At 33.6% G+C, this 16,373-nt stretch overlaps 1 protein-coding gene across 1 annotated transcript; it reads right to left on the reverse strand.

The window, feature by feature from the left end:
- Positions 1-3,265: 3,265 nt before the first annotated feature.
- LOC120356202 lies at positions 3,266-5,083 on the reverse strand (the record flags this gene model as incomplete). The annotated part of the gene is made up of 2 exons (XM_039445093.1): positions 4,421-5,083; positions 3,266-3,497 (listed from the first exon to the last, which is right to left on the reverse strand). Coding segments are annotated over exons 1-2 (772 nt in total), but the record flags the coding sequence as incomplete, so codon positions are not given.
- Positions 5,084-16,373: the final 11,290 nt, after the last annotated feature.

Raw genomic sequence — 16,373 nt, forward strand, 5'->3', positions numbered from 1 at the left:
GATCTTCTAGAGTTATGTGGGGCATTCTCCATTGCAGTTTTGTAATTTTCACACTAACGTTTGTACCACTTGCCGACTCAACACAATTTAGATCTGTTGGCGACCTCAATAAGACGAGTTCCTGTTTCAAATTTAAAATTATTCTTTGAAAATCTTCAAAAAACGGGAGGATTAATTCCAGCGGTACACACAAAGTGAATTTATTATCTGTTAGCTCATATCCTGCTCTGTCAAAACCAGCCAAGTGATATGTGTTTTTATTGAGCGTATTCTTCACTAGAATAGCTTCAATTGTGGATGTTAATCCAATCAATCTTGATTTAGAAATTTGCTGACCTGCTAATTCATATCGTATTTCATCAAGAAGGTTGCCGATTACGTTACTGCTTAATTTATAGTCTGCTGCAACTGGTGCATCGGCTGGGTCTGTTCCCGGTTTTGTACAGTTAACTGTTCCCTCAATAAATATGAATGATTTGCAAGGTAAAGAATAGACATCTAAAGAATTTATGCCAATACGTGCCTTGTCAGAGTTTTTTATTTCCTGTCCCGAATAAACTGTATGAGTGTGAAATTGGAATTTGGTTATATCATTATAAAACTGAAGGTCTGTCTCCACGTCCAGAATTTCACTAATTGCTGCCACTCCCCCTCCTCCAAACATTCCGCCAATCAACTATAAAACCCAACTTTTCTAATATTCTCGCGCTTTTAGCCGACAAAGCACGTTTGTTTTTAGGTGTTGACGCTCTCACGTTGGTCTCTCTAATGACATCACGTGTACACGTCTTATTTGAACGTGGATTGAAAACAAGATAACCCATTACTTTTGTTTTTCACGTATGTGTAACCTAATTGTAATTGTATCTCCACGGAAATCAATAAACGATCCGTTCTGGTCGGTTACCTTTACATTAATAGTTTGAATTCGATACGTATTCAAAGGTACATAAATAATCGGTGATGGTACTTCGTTTATTAAATAGCCGCTAGGAACCTTTGGTAAAAATTCGTAGATTATATGTTTTTGTTTTCCGTCAGAGTAACTACCACATGCTAAATTACACTCGAGTACAATACTACCAATGCTTGTTATGTTAACCAAATGCTGAGAATAATGCCATTTATTTGGCTGCAAAACAACATTATTAAAACCAAGTATCTTTCCAATCGAATCAGTACGTGTTAAATCAATGGCTTTATCAGAATGAATTTCAATCTTCATAGTATTTACGTTTGGGCGTATAATAAGTTTATTTTCTTCTCATCAATATTCAATTTATTCTTTAAAGATTTTATAATATCCTCAACTTCATATGCACCTGTATCCAGCTCAATTAATCTATCGCCATATTTGAAACTGGGAATTGTTCCTTTGTTAATGTTTGCAATACTATTGTAACTACAAAAATTAATCAATCCAATTTCCCATTCACGATTTTTATCCAATTCTATAATTTCTTGTAAATGTTCATAGAGGTTACTTGTGTTAGATCTTAATGTAATAACAACCATCTTGTGTGTGTGCGTTCAGCACAAACACTTAATTACAACTGATTTGCAAGAAACAATAATGTAAGATGACCGCAAAAATCGCTATTTAATGGTTGCATGTGCTCTACATTATAAAATATATTTACTCCAATTTCTTTTTTCCAATATTTGTCCAATTCGTATGGCGGTTGTAAATTTCCAATTGGATCAAAATACCAAACATTGGAACCGACTTTTTTATATGCAACCCAATGTGTACCATCCTCGCTTTCCCTTGCTAAATTCACAATGGCATTCTCGTTTTTTAGAATTTTTTTGGGTAATGCATCTAGCATATATATACCTCTTGAATCTGTAAATAAGCTGAATCTGAATCTGAGCTATAATCTGAACTGAATCTGTAATAATTTCGACCAATCAATCAAATCATAATTACTCAATTCCCCTTCAATATTCATGTCTTCTTCTTCTTCTTCTTCTTCCTACTCTTCTTTGTTGTTCTACATGGGGGTGGTGGTGGAGGGGGTAAAACTCTCCCCCCACTAATACTAGGAAAAGGCTTCAAAAAATACCCTTTTCCTGCAATATGCTTTTTCAACTGAGCTATAGCTTTGCGTCTAATATCATTACTATAACTTCTCCTCTCATTCTTCCCCTTCTTTTTCTTTCTCAAAGACCCACCAAACGCTGCTTTAGCTTTCATGATGTTTGTAACAAGATAGCTAAGTGCTTTCTCGGCAGGAGGTGTTTGAGGATTTTTGAAAATGTCCCATGCAGCGTTTGCTAGAGCTCTGTCAGCTACCGCTCGAGTTTTATTATCGCTATTTTGTGTATATGCTATATCATGTACAAGCTCTATCTAATGAATTTATACCTTGATCACCTCTCTTTAACCTTTCATTAACCTTTGTGCCCGGGCCACACCACTGGTAGCCCCCGGGAGGTGAATTTCCTCCTGCAGGTTATCAATTACCTTATTTAAAATAGTTGATGTCACATTACCTGCCAAACCTGACACACCTTTAAAAAGTTTTGCCGCTGAACTCAAGATTCCTTTTCCTCGTTTCCTCGAACTCTGCTTTCTCCTACATACCATTTTCTTACCTTTCAACTCAATGGTTGAACATTAACTGAGGTTAATTAATCATTACATCAACTTAATCAAAAGGAAATTGAATTGGTTTAATTTTCAATCGAGTTGGAAATGAATTCACACCAGATTGCTATGATACATTGCTTGAAAGATAAGAATATTATTTCAAGTAGCAAATAATCTGAAAAGGTGAATGCAATTCGAAAAGGGGGAGGCGCGCCCACCCACATCTGCAGGAACTCGTGCCAAAACAGATGTGGGAGGGAGTGAAGCCGCTTGACTGTACGGCTGTGTGTAGCGGTAAAGACTACTGAGCATGCTCGCAACAAACTATAAAAGGTGCGCTCACCTTATTCAAATATCATTCGCAACAGAGCAGGTGAACCAGCATTCTTCTGTGTGTTTCTACTATTCATTGTGAACAGGTAAGAATTGAAAACAATTTTTATAGAAACAATATTACAATTTATTCATACATTCATCTATACAATTCGTAACACATAGGTCGACCAATTGTATACAGATATAAAAATTGTTATTGCTTAACAATTTTTATATCTGACCAATTTGCCGACTTATGTGTTACTAGCAACACATAATTTTTACAAGTTTTATTAAAATGTTGAATCTTTCCTGCGTCAATGCAGGAAGCGAATCTTTGAGGTAAATACACCTCACATTCACTTCCTGCATTAACAATTTTTAAAATTATGTGATGGCCATGGATGTTCATTTGCTCCCTCACGGCAACTATGGGGTAGGGAGTGCGCTCCTTCAATTCCCTCTGTGGGATCCATGGTTTCAGCTGAGCCTGGTTGAATAGTTGCACAAAGTCCAATTCATCCCCCGCTTGCTGCACCTCCTCTAGTAGTGGAACCATGGAGGAGTTGTCCTCCATACCAGCACGTTTCTGTTGAAAAATATTTGATTAGTGTCTTATTTGTTTCAGATTATACTGGAGAACTTGATCGATAGATTCACTACACAATCTCTACATCAGATTATTGTCTCAACTTGACATCATTGGATTGACATTCTCTACATAAAGTGAGTAATATCACTTATTGAAATAATATTTCCTTGCTGTCAAATAATTGATGCATGAACGTTCTAATGGTTCAAATAATATTGGTAACAAATAATTTATGCATGATCGATTACTTTAAACAATAATTCAATTTCTAATTGCTTCAAATAATATTGTAACAAATAATTGATGCATGAACGATTGGTTCAAATAATATTGTAACGAATAATTGATGCATGAACGTTCTAATCAGTTCAAATAATATTGGTAACAAATAATTGATGCATGAACGATTGGTTCAAATAATATTGTAATGAATAATTGATGCATGATCGATTACTTCAAACAATAATAATATCTCATAATTCAGTTTTTAATCAGTTCTAATAATATTGGTAACAAATAATTTATGCATGATCGATTACTTTAATCAATAATTCATATTCTAATTGCTTCAAATAATATTGTAATGAATCATTGATGCATGATTGATTACTTTAAACAATAATAATATCTCAAAATTCAATTTCTAATCACTTCAAATAATATTGCCATCAAATAATTCATGCATGATCGATTACTTTAATCAATAATTCAATTTCTAATCACTTCAATAATATTGCCATCGAATAATTTATGCATGATCGATTACTTTAATCAATAATTCAATTTCTAATCACTTCAAATAATATTTCCTTGGTATCAAATAATCAAAGGCTTGTATGTGTACAGATTTTTCCCACGTTCGATTGTTAAAAAATCTGTACACATACAAGTTAATAATAATAATATTTGTTGGAACTAACCTTTGTTTGTGAGAAGATTGACTCGTCCTCATCCCCGCTAACTTCAGGCTCCTCAAACAGCAGCCTCTTCTTCGCCTGCTTCTGCTTGTTGGTCACTGTTGTCAGCACCGCTCGCCGCGGTGCCCAGGTAGCAGCTGGAGCTAGACGTTGAAGAGGGCTGTCTGGGATGATAATCTCCCCGCGTGGTGATGCTGGTTCCACGCTGAGCGGTGAGGGGACGGGTGCAGCAGCGGTCGACTCAGCAGTGAGGGCAGCTTTCCGCTGCCAGTAGTTGAGGATGCGCTGCGGTGGGCTATCTGGTAAGATGTATGAAGATGATGGAGAACTCATGATGCGTGAAGTATACTCAAATCTGGCTCTGATGTGAATGATAATTTTCCTCTCATCACTTCTGTTTATATAGCATACGTTTCTCTCTCTGTTCCAGGCTCGTGCGAGCGAGAGCATGCTACAAGTCGAAAAAAAAAATTCCCCTCTACAGCACGTGCTCCCACATGTAAGTATTCTCTCTCCTATTACAAAAAACTGACACTCAATCATTTTTCAAATAGCATCCATCTGTCAGTAGACGAAAAAAAAAATCTTGTCTAGAACTCAGCATGGGACGGTGAAAGCACCTGCTAGAAGTTGAAATCCCCCATGTCAACTCACTCAAGCATTCTCGGTTGAGTTCTTTCACAACATAGAGCTCACTTTTTTGAATAGCATTCTCGATTGATTTCAGTTCATTTCATTGTTTTCACAGCATTTTCTCACTTCTCAACTTGAGTTCCACACCTCATAAACAGTTGAGGTCTCGTTGAGGCAACAATACCTGAGAGGAAGCTACAGCTGAGAGGAGCCACCTACACACTCGAGCACGCAGCCATCACATGTAAGTATATTTTACTTGATTTTATCCTCTGTGGAGGAGAGGAAAATTGTCCTCGGAGGACAATTTTTGTCCTCGGAGGACAGTTTTTGTCCTCGGAGGACAAAAAACCTTCTACAATATACTGCATGCATGCGATTTTACCTCATCTTTACAATGCGGTATATCCGGAACATCCAACCCCCGCTCTTCTTTCTCACACTCTTCATATAAACAAAACGGTAAATGTATTACTTTTTCAAATGGATTTTCCATAATATATTTGCAATAGACACATTGCAGATAGAATGGATTTTTATGTAAGAAATAACCATTTCTCGCAAAATACTCAGCTTTATTGGATAATGATTTACAAAAGTCACAATGTAGATGATGCTTTTCAAAATACTCTCCTTGAACGGATGAATCTTCTACGCGAGCACGCACCCATCACATGTAAGTACATTTTACTTTGATTTTATCCTCTGTGGAGGAGAGGAAAATTGTCCTCGGAGGACAATTTTTGTCCTCAGAGGACAGTTTTTGTCCTCGGAGGACAAAAAACCTTCTACAATATACTGCATGCATGCGATTTCACCTCATCTTTACGATGCGGTATATCCGGAACATCCAACCCCTGCTCTTCTTTCTCACACTCTTCATATAAACAAAACGGTAAATGTATTACTTTTTCAAATGGATTTTCCATAATATATTTGCAATAGACACTGGATCATTAAGATGGATTGGCTCGTTAGATAAAATTGTTAAAGATTATAATAATACAGTACATTCTGTTATAAAGTTAGAGCCTTCTCAGGTAAGAAAGAAACATGAACGTCAAATTCTTAACGAGTTGAATAAACGTAAATTGAAAGCTTTAAAGGGTAAAAAGATAATCAAACCATGCTTCAAAATCAATGATATAGTGAGAATTAGTAAACAAAGAGCTATATTTGATAAATCTTATACAATTAATTGGAGTCCAGAGCTCTATAAAGTTATATCAGTTCATGCAAGCATTCCACCTACTTATGAATTGGAAGATTTAAATAATGAAAAAATCTTAGGTAAATTTTATGAACAAGAATTAAAGAAATCAGAGTTAACTTTAGATGAAATGCAAGTTCATCTTGTAGAGAGGATATTAAAGAAAGTTGGAAAGCATTATCTCGTAAAGTGGCTCGGTTTTAGTGAACTGTCTTGGATAGATAAGAGTCAATTACTAACTAAGTAAATATTTTACAATTGATTATATACGCTGATCATTCCAACTTATAGTTTAATATGTTTTCAGATATGACCTGTCGAACGGAATCATTTGATGAATATATAAGCTCAGTATATATTATAAATAGACATTTTAATGAATTACGTAAATATGATTCTGTTTCTTTAGAAAAAATGCCGAGAATACAAAGTTATCGTTGTGAACTAACTGAACTATTGGAGACGCATCAGCAATTATTGAACCAGTTAGCAGAAAAAGGATGGACAAATATGAAATATCTAACATTTGTGAGAGACTATGAAAAATTAGGAGTTTGGCATAGTGATAACTATAATCATATTTCAGTTTGTGATTTATACGGTACATCATATGATGCTTACAGGGGAAAAGATTGCCCCGATTCATGGAGATGTGATTGTGCACATCTTAAAGAGTCTATCGATAAAATTAAAAAATGTATAACAGAAAAAAATAAACATTTAACAAAAGAACAATTAAATGAACTTATCTGGAATTTTTTATCTAGATGTTCAGATGAGAGTGGGCTAGAACAAGATTGATAGCATATTATGTTTAATTTCAGATTGGAGATGGATTCAATTTCATTGATAAGAACTATTTTTCGAATAAAATCGATAAAAAATATAGATGTTGTTATTTCGAACTTATTGACAAAACAATATTAGAATTGAATAATTTCGGAAAAGAAGGACTAACGTTTGAGGAATATTTAACATTTATAAAACTGGTAAAAGTGAAGAACAGAAGTCAGAACATATAAGCGTATGTTATATTATAAATAAGAATATAGTTGATAGACATCGAAGATGTGAATTAAAGGAAATTCCTGAATTTTGCTATTGTAATTCATTAGGTTGGTTGAATATTCAAATGTATTATTTCATTGATGATAGGTTAACAGATAAAAACATTGATAGTGTAAGATTTACATTTGAAATTATGAAAATGTGTGGCGAATCAGCAATGTTGTACAAACTATAACTTAACTTTTTACAGAAATCATGATGAACTCGTTAATTGAGGAGAAAATAAAACTATTAAATACTAAAGCTTTGAATGTGAAAATTAATTGTAATAATAATAGTAATACTTGTAGAGGTTTAAGGAATAAATGTATTAGTTGTAAGTTACGAATAAATAAATGCAAAATTATTATAACTATTGACAAAAGTTTGAAAAATAAAGACGATATTGTACAAATTTTTGATTATCGCATACCATATTTAATGAATGTAAACTATATACTTGAATTATGTAAAGAATTATCAAAAGAACAATTAAATGAACTTATCTGGAATTTTTTATCTAGATGTTCAGATGAGAGTGGGCTAGAACAAGATTGATAGCATATTATGTTTAATTTCAGATTGGAGATGGATTCAATTTCATTGATAAGAACTATTTTTCGAATAAAATCGATAAAAAATATAGATGTTGTTATTTCGAACTTATTGACAAAACAATATTAGAATTGAATAATTTGGAAAAGAAGGACTAACGTTTGAGGAATATTTAACATTTATAAAACTGGTAAAAGTGAAGAACAGAAGTCAGAACATATAAGCGTATGTTATATTATAAATAAGAATATAGTTGATAGACATCGAAGATGTGAATTAAAGGAAATTCCTGATTTTGCTATTGTAATTCATTAGGTTGGTTGAATATTCAAATGTATTATTTCATTGATGATAGGTTAACAGATAAAAACATTGATAGTGTAAGATTTACATTTGAAATTATGAAAATGTGTGGTGAACCAGCAATGTTGTACAAACTATAACTTTAACTTTTTTAGAAATCATGATGAACTCGTTAATTGAGGAGAAAATAAAACTATTAAATACTAAAGCTTTGAATGTGAAAATTAATTGTAATAATAATAGTAATACTTGTAGAGGTTTAAGGAATAAATGTATTAGTTGTAAGTTACGAATAAATAAATGCAAAATTATTATAACTATTGACAAAAGTTTGAAAAATAAAGACGATATTGTACAAATTTTTGATTATCGCATACCATATTTAATGAATGTAAACTATATACTTGAATTATGTAAAGAATTATCAAAAATAAATGCTGTATAATGTTTCTCATTCTATGTTGATTTATTGAATTAAACCAAGCTACTCTAGTTGTAAAGGTATGTGTAAGTTAGAATAATATATGAAGCCGGTTAGTCTGATTAAGTATGTACACATATAATTGATTGAACAGTAGTAAGGAAGTCTTCATACTAACAACATAGAATATTATGGTAGAAGAGAAAGATATTTCAAAAAAAAAAAAATAAAATAAAAATGGATTAGCTATTGTCGACTTTGATGAATTGGTTATTAGTTCTTGTTCCACTGAACAGGAAAATAAAAATAAACATGGAAGTTTATTTCCTAGCAATGTTAGAGCATTAATTGTAGGTCATCAGGATGTGCAAAATCGAATCTAGTATTGAATTTAATTTTTAATACTGATGGACTTAGTTTCAGTCATCTATATCTATTCAGTAAAAGTTTGAAACAGGATAAATACATATTTCTGGATAAAGTATTTTCTAAATTAAGTAGAGTTAAGTTTATTAAATCAAGTGATACGATTAATATTCCACATCCAACCAAAATAGCAAAAGATAGCTTAGTTATATTTGGTGATCTTCAAACAAGTAACCTACCAATAATAAAAAAAATTTATATCAAGGAAAGAGTTTAACATTGAAAAATCAACATTGGTAAGCTTGGAAAATTTAAATACAACAGTAGAAACAATCAAAAGTATTTTTCCAGAACTAGTATATGAAAACAGAGATTTTCAGGATAGATTGAATTCAGCATTTATCAGTAATAGCGAGAAATCAAATTTTTATCAAGGAAAGAGTTTAACATTGAAAAAGCAACATGGTAAGCTTGGAAAATTTAAATACAACAGTAGAAACAATCAAAAGTATTTTTCCAGAACTAGTATATGAAAACAGAGATTTTCAGGATAGATTGAATTCAGCATTATCAGTAATAGCGAGAAATCGAATTTTATATCAAGGAAAGAGTTTAACATTGAAAAAGCAACATTGGTAAGCTTGGAAAATTGGTAAGCAGAAAAATCTGTTTGAGTCCTTATGACGATAAGAGATATATTGCTGAGAACGGTGTAGACACTTTACCTTTCGGACATTATAGAGTGCCAACTGTGAACTGATTGCTCAGTATGTGCTATGACAAGCATCCAACACCACTGATTTCGAGTTGTAAATATGAATATTATTAGATCTAAGATAGCATTAGAACTTCATAGTGTACCACGCATTAACTATCCCACTCGCAAATATGAGTTGAAAAGTGAAAAAGACTTGCTTCAAGCCGATCTCATTGAGATGACCAGTTTATCACGTTTTAATAAAGGTTATAGGTATATCTTAGCTGTTATTAATTGTTTTTCAAAATTCGCATATTGTGTACCATTAAAAGACAAGTCAAGTCAATCTGTATTTGATGCGCTTGAGCCAATTATTTCTAAAAATAAGGGAGTTAAGTTGTTTCAATCAGATCAGGGAACAGAATTCTTTAATTCAAAAGTTAAAGCGTTATTAGATAGATACAGTATTAAACATTATCATGTTTTTACCGATAAGAAAGCCTCCATAGTTGAAAGGTTTAATAGAACAATTAAAGCAAAAATTTATAGATATTTAACTGAGCGTGGAACCAAAAACTGGATATCAGAGCTAGACAGTTTGGTTCGTGATTATAATGCAACAATGCACACTTCAATTAGAATGAAACCTAAAGATGTGAGGAAGAAAGATCGTAATCATGTTTTAATGTCTTTGAATTCTGCATTCAATAGACGATATAAATTGAAAAATTCAAAACCGAAATTTAAGCTAGGAGATGTTGTACGAATCTCAAAGAAAAGAGTTCTTTTCGATAAATCTTATAACATAAATTGGAGTGCAGAGTATTTTGTAATTCATTCTATATTTCCTTCTCACCTGTAACGTATAGCTTGCGAGATCTAAACGGAGAAGTAATTAGTGGTAGGTTTTACGGAGAAGAAATTAAAAAAACAGAATTAAACGAATCGGAGAGACAAGTATATCTGATTGAAAAAATATTAAAGCGTGACAAAAAAGGATTGTATGTTAAGTGGATTGGATTTTCAACGCCTAGTTATATTAGTAGTAGTCAACTATTAGATGAAAAATAATCTATTGTAATACATTCAGTGTAAATAAGATTTGGTGTAAATATATATAGCTCTTTATCCTTCAAAAAACGCTTCTCATTTTAATCCAAAGATTCGTAATTTGCTAAGGCTTAGGGAACAGATGCATTCTAGTAAAGAGGGTGCGGGAAAGAGAGGGAACGATATGTTGAAGTGAGCTATCAGTGGGGGAGCGAAGCTGCTGCTGTGATAAGCCGCCTCCTCCTCCCCCTCACTGATAACTTATGAAAAATGATTAGTTCCTTATCAGATCACGTGCTGCACACGTGTCTAACATGATCCCGATAGTAAATTTCGACAATGTTATAAGAGAGAAAGAAATGCCAACATGGTGTAAAAATGGTAAGTTGTTACCTCATAATGCGAGGATCCTTATAATAGGCTCTTCAGGGTGTGGCAAGACCAATTTGCTATTTAATTTAATTTTTTCAAAGAATGGGTTGAGATTTAAAACTATATACTTGCATACGAAGAGCGAGTATCAAGATAAGTACTTGTTTTTGAGAAAAGTCTTTTCAAAAATGAAAGATGTTGAATTTCATATAAACAGCAATTGCGAATCTATACCTCACCCGAACAAAATATCACAATATTCTTTAGTAATATTTGATGACTTCCAACTTAATCATGTACCTCAAATAAGAGAATATTTACTATGGGATGACATCGTAATATTGACACTGCATATTTAATTCAGAGTTATGGAGCTACACAGAAACATTTCACTAGGGACAATGCAAATATGATTATAATCTTCAAGATAGATTTATTGAGTCTGAAATTAATTCACAGAGATCATGTTGGAGGAGATATTTCTTATAAAGATTTCGTTAAACTTTGTCATAAAGTTTGGAATCGTAAACCTCATAATTTTGTAACTATTATGAGCGAGTGTGGAATTAATAGCGGCAAGTACCGAGATTCGCTCGATACGTTTCTTACCGTTCAGTAGAGATTAATTCTTTGTGCAGTCATGTTGTCTAAAACACGCAGCAGGAAGCTGAATAGAAAGAACGTTGGTTTAATCGAAAAGATTAAGAAATTGAGAAAAGTAATCAGCGACAAGCATAAAAGCTTAGTTAATTTTGAAAAACGATCGGAGGAATACAATAGGAAAACGCTCTCGCCGTTGATAGAGCCCATAATTGAACTAGGAAAAAACAAATCTAGTTTTCACTCTAATCATGGTGTAAAAAAGGAAGAGCCAAAAGAGGAGAGTATGGAGATTGGTGATGAACAGTCGAGTTATGATAAAAGCTATGAGAGTTCAACAGACAATCTTTTAAGCTCGACTAAATTGAAACAGTTTACTTGGTTCTAGTAAAAACGATGATGTGCTGTCACAATATCTAAAAACGTTTCATGCGGAAAAATTGAATAATTCAATTAGTTATGGAATTTCATACAATTCTAAAGATGACGTGTATTATATTGGAAATCAGCAAGTAATATTCGACGATGGTTATATAGATATTAATAATGAAAGATTTCGTTTAACACACGGTCTACTTGAGTTATTATTCAGTTCAAGACCGAATTCGAATCTTTATAATCAGAGAGATCTGGATAAGTATAAAAAAATCTTAACACTTACAGGCATACATTTAGATCGAAGAGGCTATGTTAAACGAAATCAGGGAATTAAATCGCAAATGATTCAGAAGTTATTTCCCAGTAAAAAATTAGTAAAAAGAAGGGATGGGGTTTATTGAAATTTGCAAAAAATAATTCTCATGATAGAATTTATCAATACTTTGATAATTTTGACGAATTAGTGGAAAGATTAAATTTACTCTATTCCTCAAAAGCTTCTGGCAACACTGGACATGATGTTGAGATCGCGTCTATAATTGAAGAGCTAAAAGAAGCAAAACTAATTGTTTAGTGTTACGATGACTCTGCATCGATTCGGTCGAATTGATACACCTAGTGCTGGGGCTGCTGTTGCTAATCTTACGTGTGATATTGACTCGATAACGCAGAAGATAATCGAATCGATAAATCAACAAGGAATCAGCGAAGCTGTGAAATTTTATTTAGATTCGCAAATAACCAAACTCGTTTCGGAAAATAAAGAATATTGGAGTGAGCATAATTGAAAGAGAACATATTCTAAGTACATTACAAAATTTTAGTGCTAATATGATAAAGCTATTGGAGAGAGAACTCTAACTTTAGAATCTGCTCTAGGAGAAGTGAAAACTTTAACAGACAGCTTTTCATCCAGTTGGTGAGTATTAACAACGATAAGTTGATAAAGCTTATTTAGATGAGAAATTAAAAGCCATATCAGATAAAATTAAGAATTTGGAGATGCTGGACAGAAACTATCTCAATACTAAATTAAAACAGCTTAGTACAGAATTTTTACTAAAGTAAATGAAAACACACCATCGCCAATTGATAAGCAATATTTAGAATCTACTTTGCAGAAATTGACTAGTCTTCATTAACAAAGGAAGAGTTGAAAAACGATTATCTGAAATGGCGAGTGCAATAAAAGCTAATATTATGGATGGTATTGAACCATTCATCACAAAAGATGCTATGCTATTCTGATTAATCAAATTGCAGAAAAGTATGCAACTAAAAATGATATAGGAGATTTTATTAAGAAAAACGAGATGGAAGTTGCAGTGAAAAGCGTTGTGATGAAATAGCTGAGGCAATTAAAAATTCGGAAGAGGGATCTGTTATGAGACTGCAATGTTCGGCTGCATTCATAGATTATCTTAATTATTCATCCACAGGGTAGCTTACGATATTGTCAGTGGTTATGCACGTGTTAGTTTTAATATGAATTGGATAGAAGCTAAACAACATAACCTTTCCGAAAGCCAGGTCGCGGAAATGATAACCTCTAAAATGGGTTGGCACAATATAAAGGGTTTGTATTAACTCCGAAAACATAAAATCTCAAAAAGACTGGTAAGCGGTGTAACGCGTAGCTGCAAAGATCAGAGTGCAGATCATGGTTTCACTTTAATCTGGCAGTAGAGTACGCTCGATCAAAGGAGAGTTTAGAAAGGTGTTGTTGAAATTCTCCTTCTCTAGCCTTTCGTAACGCAAAGATTGCTGCACAGAGAGAAGCATATGGTTTCACTTTAATCTGACAGTATAGGAACGGTCGATCAAAATGGAACTTAGTTAGTCGTTGTCTGTATTCTTGCTTCACTCGCCTTTTGTAATAGAGAATAGCAAAAAAGGAATTTAGAAGGAAGGGTGCCAGTAAGAGATGGAGTGAGTAAAAGAAGGAGAGAGCAGATGTGCCATCTGGCTAGACGGGTGAGTTGTGCAATCTCCGACTGCTGCTTGTGAGAGACAGAGAAACGAGGGGCGTATCGCAATTTCTCTCTCTAAAACCTTGAGCCGAGCGCTGGCTTGCGCTACCCATTAAGTGTTTGTCATCATCATGATAAGGAAAGTGGGGGGCGTAGCACGCGTTCTTATCGTATCCATTAAGTTAATACCATCAATGTTGATAAGGAAAGTGGGGGGCGTAGCACGTGATGTACTTTCATTAAGGACACGAAGACACACACTTGTCACTTGCCTCTAGTCGCTCAAGCTAATAAGATCAAAAATGAGTGAGAATTTTGATTGTACAAGTTTCAATGAATTCTCAATTGAAGCAGACCCACAAGCCAATTGGGGTTTTGACTGTTTTCCTTTTGATTGGTTTGCAGTAACAAAAGTTACATTTCCCGATAATGGTGAAATTCATCTTAAAATTACCGATATTGATAGTGAAGGCGATTTTACATACACTATTGCATTGCCAAAAGAGTATTCACTAGTTTTAAACAAGCATAAGCTCAGAAGTTTTAATTCTTGCTCGTGGGAACTGAATGTTAGTGGAAATAGAATTTTCCTAAGAGAATTGCACAGTGAATGTAGAGCTTGATTTCCCCCAAGTGAAATAGGTCTGAGGATATCTATACCTATTTTTGGATATGCTAGCTCATTCTAAATTCACTATAGATATTCTCGGAGAAACACTTTAACAATAACGCCTGCGGTTTGTACAGCACATGAAAATTCAATATAAATTGATTGAGTTTTCTTAACTGTCAGGTGGAAAGCAAACCATTATTATTATTAAGCATTAGATGTAGAAATATGCATTCACTTTAATTTGACAGTATAAGTTATTAGATGTAGAAATATGGATTCACTTTAATTTGACAGCATTAGATTATTAGATGTAGTAATATGGATTCACTTTAATTTGACAGTAGAGAATTTGAGAATGGATTCACTCTAATCTGTCAGTAGAGAATTTTTCCCTCACTCCCCTCACAGGGAAATTATTTTTTCCCTCACTGAGAGAGAGAGAGAGAGAGATCACTCTCTCCTTCTTCATACCCCTCGTCCTCACTGGGGGAGGGGAAGATTAGATTAGATAAGATAAGATAAGAGAGAGAGGGAGAAGGAGAGGGAGAGGGCGAGGGAGAAGGAGAAAGAGAGGGAGTGAGAGAGAGAGAGAGAGTGAGAGGGGGGAAATCTATTTTTAGAACACCCCCACCCTCCGGTGGAGGGGGCGGTGGGGGGAGTTTGTGCAAACTCGTGGGAGGGGGAAGTTTGCGCAAAAAACGCGTCAAAACTCTCTTACTATGCCTACTTTTATTGTGTATCATTTTTTGAATTTCACATTTTTCCTTTAATTTTAAACAGCTGCTTGGAATTTCATGCAAAAAATATAAATATTTATATCAGATTGAAAAGAGTATTTCAGGGAGAAAGTTTTTCTTGATCACTGAAATATTATAGTTTCTGTGTGTTGAAAAGTTTCTGAATTGCTGAAATAACAAACACTGTTCAGTCTCTTTCTTATGTAAATAAATTATAATGCGTTTACACCAGAGTTTAAAACAAAAGTTTTCAACATAAGTTAATAATTTTTTTTTTGGCTGCTAGTTTTGTTATCAACAAAAGTTAATTGTCACGTGTTTTGTCTGCAGCTGTAGTTATTAGGAAACAGCTGTAGTTGTAGGGTAGGGATGCTGGGCGAGTGGGTTGCGGGGAAGATAGTAGCCTGTTATTAACAAAAGTTACCGACTCTCAATGGATAACATAAAATCTTGTTAAACAAGGAATTTTCTGTTGAAAACACGAGTTATCAACTTTTTTCAAGAGAATTTTTTGTCGATTCAGTCAAGTTGACAACTTTTTATTAATAACTCATGTTATCAACTCCGGTGTAAACGCAACTCAACATGATGTTATTAACTTTTGTAATTAACATCAGTTGATAACAAAAATGTTAAATTTGTAACACAAAAATGTGTTATTAACTCCGGTGTAAACTTAGCTTTAGACCTCACTTCGCTCGATCAATAATTACCTATTGCTATATTGAGAACAATTTTTATTTTTTGTAACTATAATTTTCCCTTGTTGGCAGGTGAATTTCTGGTGGAATATATTCGAAGAGGAATAACAAACCACAAAGAAGAAAAATGAAACTTCTGTGAGTGTTGAATTTTATTTAATCGGGCTATCATGATTTTTAATAGAAGTAACTGTTTATTCAAACAACTATTGATGAATGGGCTTAGGAATCGGATCAAACAAATCCCGCAGACTATTAGTTATTCGCGTTTGTGTTGTGAGATGCAGGCCTTACAAAATCATT

The sequence above is a fragment of the Nilaparvata lugens genome, unplaced genomic scaffold (assembly GCF_014356525.2).
Source record: "Nilaparvata lugens isolate BPH unplaced genomic scaffold, ASM1435652v1 scaffold6147, whole genome shotgun sequence".
NCBI classification, from domain to species: domain Eukaryota; kingdom Metazoa; phylum Arthropoda; class Insecta; order Hemiptera; family Delphacidae; genus Nilaparvata; species Nilaparvata lugens.